Source organism: Mus pahari, chromosome 3 (genome assembly GCF_900095145.1).
Source record: "Mus pahari chromosome 3, PAHARI_EIJ_v1.1, whole genome shotgun sequence".
NCBI classification, from domain to species: Eukaryota; Metazoa; Chordata; class Mammalia; order Rodentia; family Muridae; genus Mus; species Mus pahari.
Genome location: NC_034592.1, coordinates 59,708,434 through 59,721,126, shown reverse-complemented (window position 1 = coordinate 59,721,126; position 12,693 = coordinate 59,708,434). Strand labels below are relative to the sequence as shown.

At 40.7% G+C, this 12,693-nt stretch overlaps 1 protein-coding gene across 2 annotated transcripts in view; it reads left to right on the top strand.

Annotated features, from left to right (window-relative positions):
* The window catches only part of Chn1 (chimerin 1), a 150,584-nt gene that overhangs the window by 100,667 nt on the left and 37,224 nt on the right, over positions 1-12,693 (top strand). For both annotated transcript variants that reach the window (XM_021192913.1, XM_029536309.1), the window contains one exon: positions 5,946-6,023. In XM_021192913.1, coding sequence (XP_021048572.1) covers positions 5,946-6,023 — 78 coding nt within the window. The remainder of the gene's footprint in view (positions 1-5,945; positions 6,024-12,693) is intronic.

The window sequence follows — 12,693 nt, the reverse complement described above, 5'->3', positions numbered from 1 at the left end:
AAAGGGCAAACTTTCCACTTACTGGTTACTTGCTAAGCTCAAAATATGCCAAATTCTTCTCACATATCATCTCATTTAATTCTTGCTGTATTGTTGCATACTTTAAATCAGTTTTACATGTAAAGAAACAAAGACTAAAATAAATTACTCACTTGACCCAGACATTCCAGAGCCAATTAGCAATGGAGTTAAAGTTAAAGCTTTTATGTGGCTTAGCAGTAAGCTTCTGGTTCTACTCCACTGGGTGAGTATGAGAGGGCAGCTCAGCAAAGGTCTTGTGGCCATATAGGACAAATGGCAGGGTGGTGAGATTGCTAGGACCCCTTCATTTTACAGCAGTGAATGTGTGCTTTTCAATGCACACAGCGCTCATACGGCTCCTACCCTCTTCTCTATACTGTAGCATGGACACAGGAAGAAAAATGCAGGCTTGGGAATTTGCCCATTTCCCATCCCTTTAGCCGTGTAATTGTAGTTGTTTAGATAAGCCCACAGAAATACCAGGTGGTGTCAAGAATGGGTAGAGTCAGTTCTGAAGACAGCCCAAAGACTCTTGCTCTAAGTAAAACCTAGCTACCACTGGTACTTCCACCAAGAATAATCTTACATAGGCCTTGTGCACTACCAGTTTAGACTCCCACCGAAGCCACTTCTTTCTGTTTTTTGTTATGGAATCAGAATATCAGAGCCCCTCCCAGAACCCTGACTTTCACAGCCTGTTCACACCTACTGTAACAGAAGGGACCTTGGCGATAAAGACAGGGATTCAGAGGCGGGCTTTCTGCTTCTGCTGTATAACTCTGAACAAGTCATTAGTTTCTTCGTCAGATGAAGTTACTGACATTGTTTCGTACTTTTCAGGGGTTTGTGATAGCCATGGGAGACACTAAGCAGGGTTGCAAGTAGTATTTACTCCTTACTGAATTCTGTCCCTTTCCGCTCCCGGTTTTTCATCCTCCTTCCAACCTTGCTTCCTCATCTGGCATCCCTGTCACTGTCATATGCCTTTGAAAAGATCTGATTAGAGCTAGAGTGGGGGACTGGGTGGGTGGCATACACTGTAGGAAGGGCTGTGTCCAGATGTGCTGTGTGCTGTGGGCCGGTGTTTGCTAAGCTTTGCCACTTGTACCTAAGAAATTTCTAGAGAATCTTGGGTATGTAGATATACAAAATAAATATATAAATGTTTTATTTATATGCTTACTATTTTTATTATTACCAAACATATTATATTATAATACTTTATAATTTTAATTTTAATGTGAGCATATATACTTACTATTATATGTCATAGATAATAAATCATAAAAATTTAAAATAATTCTTTGGAATATGTATAATTTTACCATTTATTAGCAAGAAGGCAAGTTTGCATGCCAATGAGGATGTACCCCTAACTTGATACAGTCCACAGACACACTAATTTGATACATGCTGATGAATGGCTATAAAAAGTCATTTGGTTAATCAAACCATTAAGTTTCTATAAGAACAGGAAATTTTGCCATACAGTAAAAATATTGATTTCCAGTATGCAGTTGTCTCAAATCTGAGACAGGGTGTTTCTGATAGTACTCTTTGGCGTTGCAATGTATGGAAGATTGCATGGTGAAAAGTTCACATGTATAGTGAGACCTAAGCCTGTGGTAAAGTCATACTGTGCAACATAGTGGGGCTATGCAGAAAAACTGCAGATTTACAACATGGGGTGCACATGTCACATTTGTGCCTGAGTGCTCCACACTTGTGCTCTGCACTTTGACCTGTTATGAGTTCCCACATTGACCACTCTCCACTGTACAAAGACATCTCTCTAATGAGTTCTGAAAGATGCCCTGATCTACAGGGAGAAAAATGAATTTAGAGGGCAGTTTGATACTGTGGCCATTTAGCAGAAAATAGTAATAGGCTCACTTCTGGGGCCTGTAAACTCTCCATTCATAGGTTCTTGGTCAGATTTATAGTACCAGGTACATGTCTTCTTTTGTGGAGTGGGCCTTAAATCCAACCAGAAAGCAGTTGGTTACCCCCTCCCCCATAACATTCATGCTACTGCTGAAGCCATGGGCTAATCTTGCCTGGGAGGTTATTACAGTTCACGGGGTGAATGTGATCTCTTAAAATTAACAAACAAGCAAAGGGCTTGTAGGCTTACAGATGAGCAAATTCACACCTAATCCATGTATATTTTCAAGGCTTCCTGGAGGAAGTTGCATTTGGGTTGAACCCTGACATCTATGTCTCTCACTCCACCGACTACAAGTTAAACTTGAGGAAACATCTATTACTTTTTCTTTACTTCATTGTTCTTATTGCTGCTCTTGTGGTCTGTTACTAACCTTTGAAATTGAAGGTAAATAACCAGATGAACCAATGAGTAGAAAAGTGCCCTCCACTCTAAACTTCATAGTTGATCTTATTTTCTCAACAGCGTGGACATGCTACACTAGGATCTCAGCTCCACTCCCTCCCAGCTGTCTATACAGCATTGGGGATTTAGCCTCTGTGAGTGTTAGTTCTTGGAAGTACAAAATGAGGATACTGTACAAATACCTTACAGGGTTTATCTGTGGATTCATGAGACTGCATGTAATCAGCAGAGAACATGGTACATAAGCACTTACTGACAAAGTGTAGCCATCATTAACAGTCTGTTAACCTAACAAGGCAGAAGTAGCCAGGTACATGCAAGCACAATGACAGATATTTGTCTAGAACATTAAAACATTTATAGCAGCTCAGAGTTTCAGAGTTTGCACCTTTGTTACTTAAAGTTGGTCTCCCAAACCAACTCAGAAGAAGTGCAGTTCTCACACTGCAGACACACTACTGGCCACACACTTGACAGGTACTTGGTACATCATCCTACAGTGTTATTTTCTATCTCCTTCAAGGCCTAGTCACTGCCCAAGCTGTAATTTAACCCAGCATGTCTTCTTAATAGAAGAACCAACAAAGACAGTAAAACTCTGCCGAGTTTATAATAAACTTTATTTCTAGACAAAATTTTCACTTTACCTGGCCATGCATCTTTCTAAGAAAGTTTACTATGGGTATTTTTGTGCATAGTTGGATTTCAATTATTTTAACTGAAGCACAAGGGCTAATAGAAACTTGGCTAAGATGTTCAAGACAGAAAACAAACATACCAACAATTATGGGTTATTCCCGTAATTGTTTTCTCTAACTTAGGATTGTACATTGTTGAAAACAAATGCCATTATGTTTGCCTTTGGACATTTTGTGTGTGTGCCCACTGAGGACTGGGTCAACATGACTTTCAGGTGAACATGTCCAAGGAGTTGACTGACACTATGTTTCCAGTCATTACATGACTAACTAGGCTAGAGCTGAAGAATCACTTATGTTAGGCAAGAAAACTTTGTCCAATGTGTCTCCTCTCAGTAGTATCATTTTATAATCTTTTATCAATCATCTGAAGCTAAGTTTGTGAAACTGAAATGTGTATAGAGTAATGCTAATGTCTCTCTTTTATTTGCTTAATTTTAAACCACAAAGATCTGGGAATATAGTATGATTCCCAGGGAGGGTGCTTGACTAGCATGCCTGAGGCCCTGCATTCAGTTTCCAGTACAGAAAAAAGGAATAAAAGGACTGTGTATAGACTAAAGAAAATGGTAATTGGACATGTTTTCAAGTCAGTTCCTGGAGCTGGAGAGATGGCTCAGGAGGTAAAGTACTTTCTGTGCAAACATCAGGACCTAAGTTTAGATCCCAACACCCACATAAAAGCTGGGTGTGGCATAGTGTGTCTAGGCCAGGGAGCAGAGACAAGCAGAGCCCTATTGCTCATTAAGGTCATTGACCAATCAGACTGGCCAAACCAGTGAGCTTCATCTTCATTGAGTGACACTCTCAAGAACAAGAAGGTGCTACACCTTATCAACTGAGACAGTCATTGATCACTGGCCTTTACAGGTACATACATGCACACACGCACACATATACACAGCACTCATTATTTCCAATATCTTAATTTAAGGATGACTCATATCTTAATTAAATTAGAGTTTTCATTGGAATAATTCCTATATTTCATAAAATCTGAGATGTGTGCATAGTGGTCAGTTGACTGGACTTCTGCTTTGACAAGGTTTTGGTCTAAAGCTCAAACCCAGGTCCTTGTACACTCCAAATATGTGATTCTGCAGCTAACTTACAGCCTCCAGCTACCACCCCCATCCCCCTGTTCATTTAAGTCCAGAATTTTAGATTCCTTAAATACAATGTAGCATTCGAATCTTAAGATTAATTATATTCAAAGACAAGGAAACAGATGAAAGATGGTTAGAAAACCAAATGGGAAACGCTGAAGCCGGCACATGCCTTGAGAGCCCAGCTTTCCAGAGGCAGAGGCAGGCAGATCTCAGGAAATTTAGGGTGAGCCTCATCTACATAGTGAGTTCCAGAACAGCCAGGGCTACATGTGAGATTCTGTCTCAGGGTGGGAGTTCACATGGGGGGAAGCCCCTTAGGGAACTGTATCATTGCTCTTGAATAGGATTGTGTTTGAGTTTTTCAGCCAGCAGCCCCTTTTCCACAACTGAAGACAGGGTCTGGTAAGCACGGCCACACTGTATCTAGGGCCTGTGCTTCTGAAGGGTTATTGTTAGCTCTCCTCCTCTAGCCTCAGTCTCTGAACAAAAAAAGGATTGGGACTAGGAAACTAGTCCCTAGCATATTGGTGTATTAAGTGTAGATCTACAACCGAACACACAAAGTGCAGACCAAGCCGCCCACTAGAGGATATTACCCATGCCACATGCATGCTTCCTATTCTGGATGAAAATGCAGTATTTAAATTCCTTTTCTTCTTCATCAAAATATGTAGCTATTTTTTGTTCACCTTTAATAAAACTGGAGTTCAGTTAAGTGGCCTCACTCACAATGCACAAATAAGAAGTCTGGGTCACCCCAGTGGGGCAGCTCATGCTGCACATGACATGCAGAGACGTGGGCTGGCCCTCAGAGTCTACCTGGCTGGCATTTGTTTGTTTGGCTAGTTTTGCTCTTAAATACAACCCTTGGTGTGTGATAATTTCCTCTGCCTTTAATGTGGGACTCATTCATTGCTTATTACCTTTCTACAGATATTTTTTCTTTCCTTGAGCCAGCAAGAAAAATCTTGCATGAGAGGAGGGGGGAAAGAGCGAGTTGAGGAGCACAGTACTTAAATACTGCTACTGGGTTTTCATTGGTTGTCTCGCCTCTTCCTGTGGCCAGTCTAGTCTTGCTTCCCCCTGCAAATCCCTCCCTCTTCTCCCCCTCCTGCAAGTGAGTTCGCCGGGTGTCTGTTGCTAGCGACTGACTGCGGGCTGTATGTAGGCATCTCTCATTCAGAATGGACATTGACGTGTTGAGCAGAGAAGAAAGCTTTCAGCAATGTGTCATTTGTCACAATTGTCAGGCTTTTTAAAAAAAGGACTCCCAAAGAGAGATGCTGCATGCTTTGTATGTTAGCACAGACTGATTTCCTCTGCAGACTCTTTAAGTTTTCAGAAGCTTAAATATAGAGCCCTGTTATAAAAGGAAGAGAGAATTTGTGTGTTAATCGGCCTTGTGAAGAAGTGCTTCATCACTCTCCTGCACCTCCCTGTGCTCTGGTGCGTGGCGTGGCCACGGCTCTCTAGGTTAGGGCTCAGAGCTGGCTGCAGCATGCTCATGTGCTAGCTGAGTAGAGTTCACCGGCAGTCGCAGGCTGACACAGGGTTTTTTGGTTTTTGTTTTTTTCTATTCCTTTGAATATCAAAATGCCATCCAAAGAGTCTTGGTCGGGGAGGAAAACTAATAGAGCTACAGTTCACAAATCAAAACAAGAGGGCCGTCAGCAAGATTTATTGATAGCAGCCTTGGGAATGAAACTGGGTTCTCAAAAGTCATCTGTGACAATCTGGCAACCTCTGAAACTCTTTGCTTATTCGCAGTTGACATCACTTGTTAGAAGAGCAACTCTGAAAGAAAATGAACAAATTCCAAAATATGAAAAGGTTCACAATTTCAAGGTAAGAGTATTTTTGTTTCTGGCCTTTTCTCATAAAGAATGCTCAGTACCTGGAATGTGCAGTGTTACAGGCTTGTCGGATGCCTTTGAAAAATTAAGGTGATTTGACTGAACTGTTCTTGCTATTCAAGGAAAGGACATGTTTAAACCCTGATTTTATTTAAGGTAGATAGAGCTAAATAGAGCTCATAGAAATCCAGCCCCATTTTCCTGGGTGCTGTGATAATGTTCTCTGTAATCATTGTACATTCTGCTAAGTCTTGACTGATGTTATAAAGGTCTCTAATCATGATTTTGGCCTTGCATGTATCTGTTTTGCAGCATATCTACCTTTGTTGGTGATTTCAGAAAGGGATTAAGTCTTGTCTGTCCGATTCTGGTCAAAGGCTTTGCTGTAGCTGGCATGTGTAGTTGCATCTGGAGTGAGCAGATGGTGTGCATTTCTCATAGTTTCTGTCTTCTCTCCTCCTTCCGTTAATAAATTGACCATAGTAATAGAAGGATTGCTGCCCTGGGACCATAGAGGCTGTGACTGGCAGCTTCCCTGAGTCTCTTCGTGGTGGCTTTCACCTTGCATATATTGTTTTTAATTCCTGCTGTAATGTGTTTTATGCAGTGTACCTGGATCTTCCTTTATGAAGAATATGAAATATATATATATATATATATATATATATATATATATGTATGTGTGTATGTGTGTGTGTGTATATGTGTGTGTGTGTGTGTTTGTGTGTGTGTGTGTATGTATGTATGTATGTATCTAGATCTTGCCTGTACTTACTTCATGGTATAAGGCCTTGAAGTTGTACCCTTTATATGGCAAATCAGGGGATATGCAACTTGAAGTCATGTGTAAGGAGACCCAGTTACTCTCAGCAGACAGATGAGCCAACATTTCTATAGCAACTTCCTGATAGTTAAAAGTTGTCTTAAGACTCAAGAATATTCAGTTTATACAGAGTATCATTACTGTTAGAATGGGAATATTTGATTGCAAAAAAAAAAAAAAAAAGGTATTAGATCTGGAAATTTGGAGGGTTTATCTGTTAATTTATTTAACATTTATTCAGCATATAGAGTGCACCAGGCTCTCTACTAAGGGACTTCATCCAGATTTATAATCCATCCTGACTTTTAACACCAGCATTTATTTTACTCATGCTAAAAAACAAAACAACAAACATGCCTCAGTGTACTCTGTGTTTTCTATACTGAGGAATAGATTGTAATCTTCATACTATTTGGGGGTTAATGATGTGAACCTTACTTTTCAGCCAATATTTTTGCTTTAAAATGGAATTGAGACAGTTCAACAAATCAAAAATTGGCAGAAAATGGAAATATGTACATCCAGGTCTTAGCCACATTGTCCACTTATAAACCAAAAGTAAATAAGTAAACAAATAAATAAATAACTGTAGGCTGCTGAGTTTTGGTGATCTTACAGGACTTTTACCAGGAAAATAGCCCATAAAATGCCTATTAAGTTTGAAGGGAAGAAACATCTGCATAGTCTAGAAATTCTGGGACTTTCAAAGTATTTTCAAAGAGGTGCATCTCCTATGCAAATCAGGCCTATGAGATGATCCTTGTAGTGCTAAATCAGATTCTGTAAATGCTTCTTATCAGTTGGAAGCAAATGGATCTGTTGAAGATTTTGCATGCATATACTTTCCCCTCTCCTGAAGATTGTATCTTAGTTTTTTTTCACATAGCTTTATAAGAAGTAAATCCTGCGTGTCCAGAAAGTATTAACTCTGTGATCAATTGTAACCCTGGCCACCATCAGAATGAACCTAGAACCTTGTACCTGCCAGGCAGACACTACACCAGTGAGCTCTACTCTGGCCTCAGCATACTTGTTTTTGTTTAGTTCCTTTTTTTTTTTCCCCTCTTCTATTTTGATTTAAGAACATAAAATATGGAAGACTTCTTTCTCTGGAGCTAGCAGATGAAACCCAGGTGAGGCCTGTTCTTTAATAGTCCATGTCAAGAAGGGTTTTCTGTGGGACAGTGAAGTATTCTACACAGTGTTTAGCATCACTAATAAGGTCAGAAGTCTCAGAGTTTGACTCCTCCTATTAAAAATAACTCTTGTTACTTTTAAAATGTGCCTGTGGAGTAACATTTTCAAAAATGTTTTCAGAAAAAGAAAAGAAAAAAGAAAGGGTCCTGCTTGATTTCAGAGACTATCCCTGAAGGAACTGCAGCTCTAGCAGGAGCTCAGTCCATGCAGACGCTGGCTTAGAAGGGCACTGCCTCTGGTACACATGTGCAGTCAGCTACTGTGGGAAAGGGAACTGTTTCCATGATAGGCCGTCATGTGGTCTGCCTGCAGCGCTCTCTCAGTGGAGTTTTCCCAGTGACCTCCGCCTCACCAAAGCCTCCTTTCCCTGTGCTTTGCCTCTTGAGCTGCTTCTTACGTAATGCTGCTCACTCGGCAGAGTGCACAGCTGTCAGATCTTATTTGGGGGTGAATGCAAGAGCACGGGTTACCTTTGGTGAAAGCACTCACCAAGGAGGGAGCCATTTGGAGCAGCTGGACCCTGTGACTGGGCATTTGTAGGAGAAAAGTGAAAAAATGGATTCTACTGTTATGTAACCTTTTCCTCTCCTCCCGACCCCTCCTCTCCCTCCCTTGTTCTCTTCTCCTCCCTCCCCTCTCTTGTTCTTACATCATAGAAAGGCTACTATAGCTTAGGGAGGTTACCATTTTAGCAGTAAAGATACCACATTCTGTAGAAGCTTGGTAAGATGTCAGTATAAATTTGAGCATAATTCCAAAAGAACTAGAGGTATTCTAGATATTTTTACCAAAAAGTAAAATGAAGCAAATGTTGTAAGAGATATGATTTGAGTATTAGAAATGTAGACCCACATGATAACATCACATAGTACCCCATAATTTGTAGTTTTTATTTATAAGTGACATAAATGTGTGTGTGTGTGTGTGTGTGTGTGTGTGTGTGTGGTACCATGTGATGTTTCTATATGTATATAAACTTTAATTAATATGAAAATTGAATGTATTTCTAACTAATCAAATTCTTTTACAAGTTACTCTATTCTGAGCTGATGAGATGTCTCCATAGGTAAAGGTACTTCCTTGGCTCCTGACTGAGGATTTTATCTCTGGGATCTACATGCTGGAAGTAGAGAGCCAACTGTATGCCATAGTACCTATGCTCCTAGAAACACACACTAAATGAAGCAAATCTTTTCAAATTTTAAAGAGAATTACTCTGTCCTAATACCACATGTAGAGAAAACAAAAATAAAAAATATATATCAAAAGCAAAACAGAAGCAGCCCTCCACAGTCATTGGTTGCATCTTCCTTCTCAGGCTCCGGGAAGGACTGGAGACTTAGCCTTTGCCTTCAGGCATTTGCTTGTGACATGGACCATTGCCTAATTGGCCCAAATGCCTAATCTCTCTAAACCTCTCTTTCTATGGCAGAAAACTTAGTTCCTGGTCTATATAGGCACATGGTAGCCACTACTTATTATGACATATTATCTATAACTTTTTTCTGGATTTATATCAATTAATTCATTTCTATAAAAGAGTGATTAAATCCTGGCCTTCCTCCTAGCATAGATCACAGTGTGGTGGCGAGTCTTGGACGACCCTGGGGGCTTCCATTCAACTCTTGGGTGGAGTGGGGTTTACATAAGAGACCTTGAGTATTTTCTGTACTACAGAGTACAGTGAAATCCTCTGTCTGCAAGAGGGGATACAGGCAGTGATTTCCAAAATGCAGATTGGTGGTAGAATTCAAATAGCACCATAACAGGAGGCTTCCATAATAAGGTTAGTGGTCAGGACATCTGAAATGTAGAAATAGTAAGTGCCTGGCCAGCAGGCAGTGTCCTGCTGCTTGGCAACCAGAAGGGCGGCAGCAGCCACACTCCTGATGAAGGAAGGGGTCTTCCCTCTCCTCCTGGAACACAGATCCAGACCCTCTGCTCTTTGATTTGATACATAGCGAGAGGAGTTTTGTTTGCTTCTCTTTCACCGCACTGACATCTTATGTTCAGTGACAGTGTCTCCTCGCTTCCTTGTGCTGTATCCACTAAACGTCTTACCACCTTCTCCCTCATTCTAATCTTTTCCCCTTTTTGCCATATGTGGGAATGCTGGCAACTGGTACATGTTGAAGAGGTGTTGACTGAATGACTGACTGAGTTAGTATACAGTGTGACATAGTGGACATGTTGTTTTGGACCCAAGTCTGATAACAACAGAAAATCTCAATACAAAATACACTCTGAAAAGACATTCTTAAGACCTGTGTTCTTTTATAGTAATAAAACATACATACGTTTGAAAAATGAAATGAAAATTCTGATAACATCATGATAACATTTTTTTTAATTTGAAGACAGAGTCTAACTATATAGCCTAGGCTGGCCTTGAACATATTATGTAGTCCAGGTTGGCCACAAAGTCCAGATTCTTCTGTCTTAGCTTCATTAATATGGTTACATAAAGTATCTTACTAAGCTTTTGCAATATTGTACTATCCTTTATGGGTATGAACATGGAGTATCCAACATGGGAATTTAAAGGAATAGTTTTTCTGCAAATAAGAGGTTAAAAGGAACTGCAATGTGTATTTTATATTAAGCACATTTCCCCCTCTCTTCACTTTGAATGTGGGCCAAAGAAGACAAAAATAGCCAAGATCAGTACATAATGGGGTTCTCTCTGCTTCTGCACTCAGACAAGAAAGGGACTGATGAACAGAAACTGGGAGGTTGGAACAAATCACCTAGAAGGTCCCTGTACGAACGTCACGTCTGCTGCTACCTGGCACGTGCTTCTCAGATGCTGGAAGAGTCAAATAGTGGTCACACCTGCCTCTGCTTCTCTCTCTCTGCCTCTCTCTCTCTGCCTCTCTCTCCCCCTGCCTCTCTCTCCCCCTCTCTCTGCCACTCTCTCATCCCCTCTCTGCCTCCCTGCCTCTCTGCCTCTCCTCCTCTGCCTTCTGGAATGCTTGCTGCCCTTCTCTGCCCTCGCCTCTGCTGCCCCAGCACTGCAGCCCTCTCATCTCACTCCTTGCTAATGGTTTAAATGTTTACTGATGGCCTTGTTCTGATACTTCAAGTGCAAATGCCAATATAATGAGGAGAACATGATATTGTTTTATGCATGAACATGAGTGTTAAAATACTTTACTAATGCCCTGTTCCCCAGAATTCAATGTTCAGTGTGTGACTATGATGTGAAATGGTTGTAGAGCATCACACTCTACCTTCAGGAATGTGACAGCCAGGAACAAGCATGTGAAGCACAACTAGAAATGTTAGAGTCCTGCAAAATTCGGGAGAGTTTTGATTTTTTGAGGTTGGGATTTTGTTTGTTGTAAGAAGAACATGAGATCGATCTATCATCTACCTTGTTAAATATTTAAGTGCACTATTAACTAGCCACTGTTGACGATCTGGCAGTGTCATAAACTAGGCATAGTTGACTAGTTATCAGAACTGTTAACTAGACACAAACAGTATAATAGGTCAAATGCAACTTTGCCACTTTTCTGGCCTCCCAGTCCCTGGAATCCAGTCTCTGTTTCCAGGAGTTGGATTTCTGGGACTCTGCATGTCAATAGATCTGAAGTCTATCTGAAATAGGTGGACTGGCCTGTTTTACTTAGCACAGTGTTCTTCAGTTTTATCTATATTTAACGTGGTAAAATTTATTTCTAAAAACTAAATTAATATTCCTGTACTGGTTGGTTTCTGTCAACTTGACACAGGCCTAAACATCTCTGAGAAGAAGGAATCTCATTTGAGGAATTGCCTGGAGATGGGTCTATGGGACATATATTTGATTAGTTATTGATTGGGAGAGTCCAACTCATGTTGGTCAGTGCTACCCTGTACAGCTGGCCTTGTTGGTATGGAAACAGCAAGTAGAGCAGCAATGATGAGAGCCAGTGAGCAGCACTGCTCCATGTCTCTGCTTCAGTTCCTGTCCCAGCGTCCTGCCTTGCTTCAGCTTTTGCCTCAGCTTCCACTAGATGCAACCCAGCATATCTGTGCCAGAACACACCCCCCTCCAGTTGCTTTTGATCATAGCAATAGAAAGCCAAAGTAAGACCATTTATTTGAATATTTACCCATTTTCTTTACTCATTATCCATGAATATTTAGTTTTTTTTTTTCCCCCTGTAAGTTGGCTGTTAAGAAATACCTTAAATGTTACAGTCAATGCTGCTATTGATAGAGGGTGAAGCTATCTTTGAGATCCTGATGTCAGACTTTTGGGATAGCATGAATAAATTTCTTAAAAGAATAGCCAGGCAGTTCTCATTAACAGCAGAAGTATTTCACATTCCCACTGGCACCGTCAGGATTGCAGCTTCTCCACACTCTCACCAACAGTGGTTCTTTCCATTTGGGGAATAAGCATTTTCACCACTATGAGGTAACAATCCTTTTTAGTTTTGATTCGCATTTCCCTTGAGATTAATAATAGTACATGATCTTTTCATGTTAATCATTTTTGTATCTTCCATTAATACATGTTTATTGGAACCTCCCCATCTTTTTCCTTTTTTGAGATGAGGCTCACCATGCTTCCTTTTCAGGCTACACGTGAGCTCCTGGACAGACACACACACACACACACACACACACACACACACACACACACACACACACA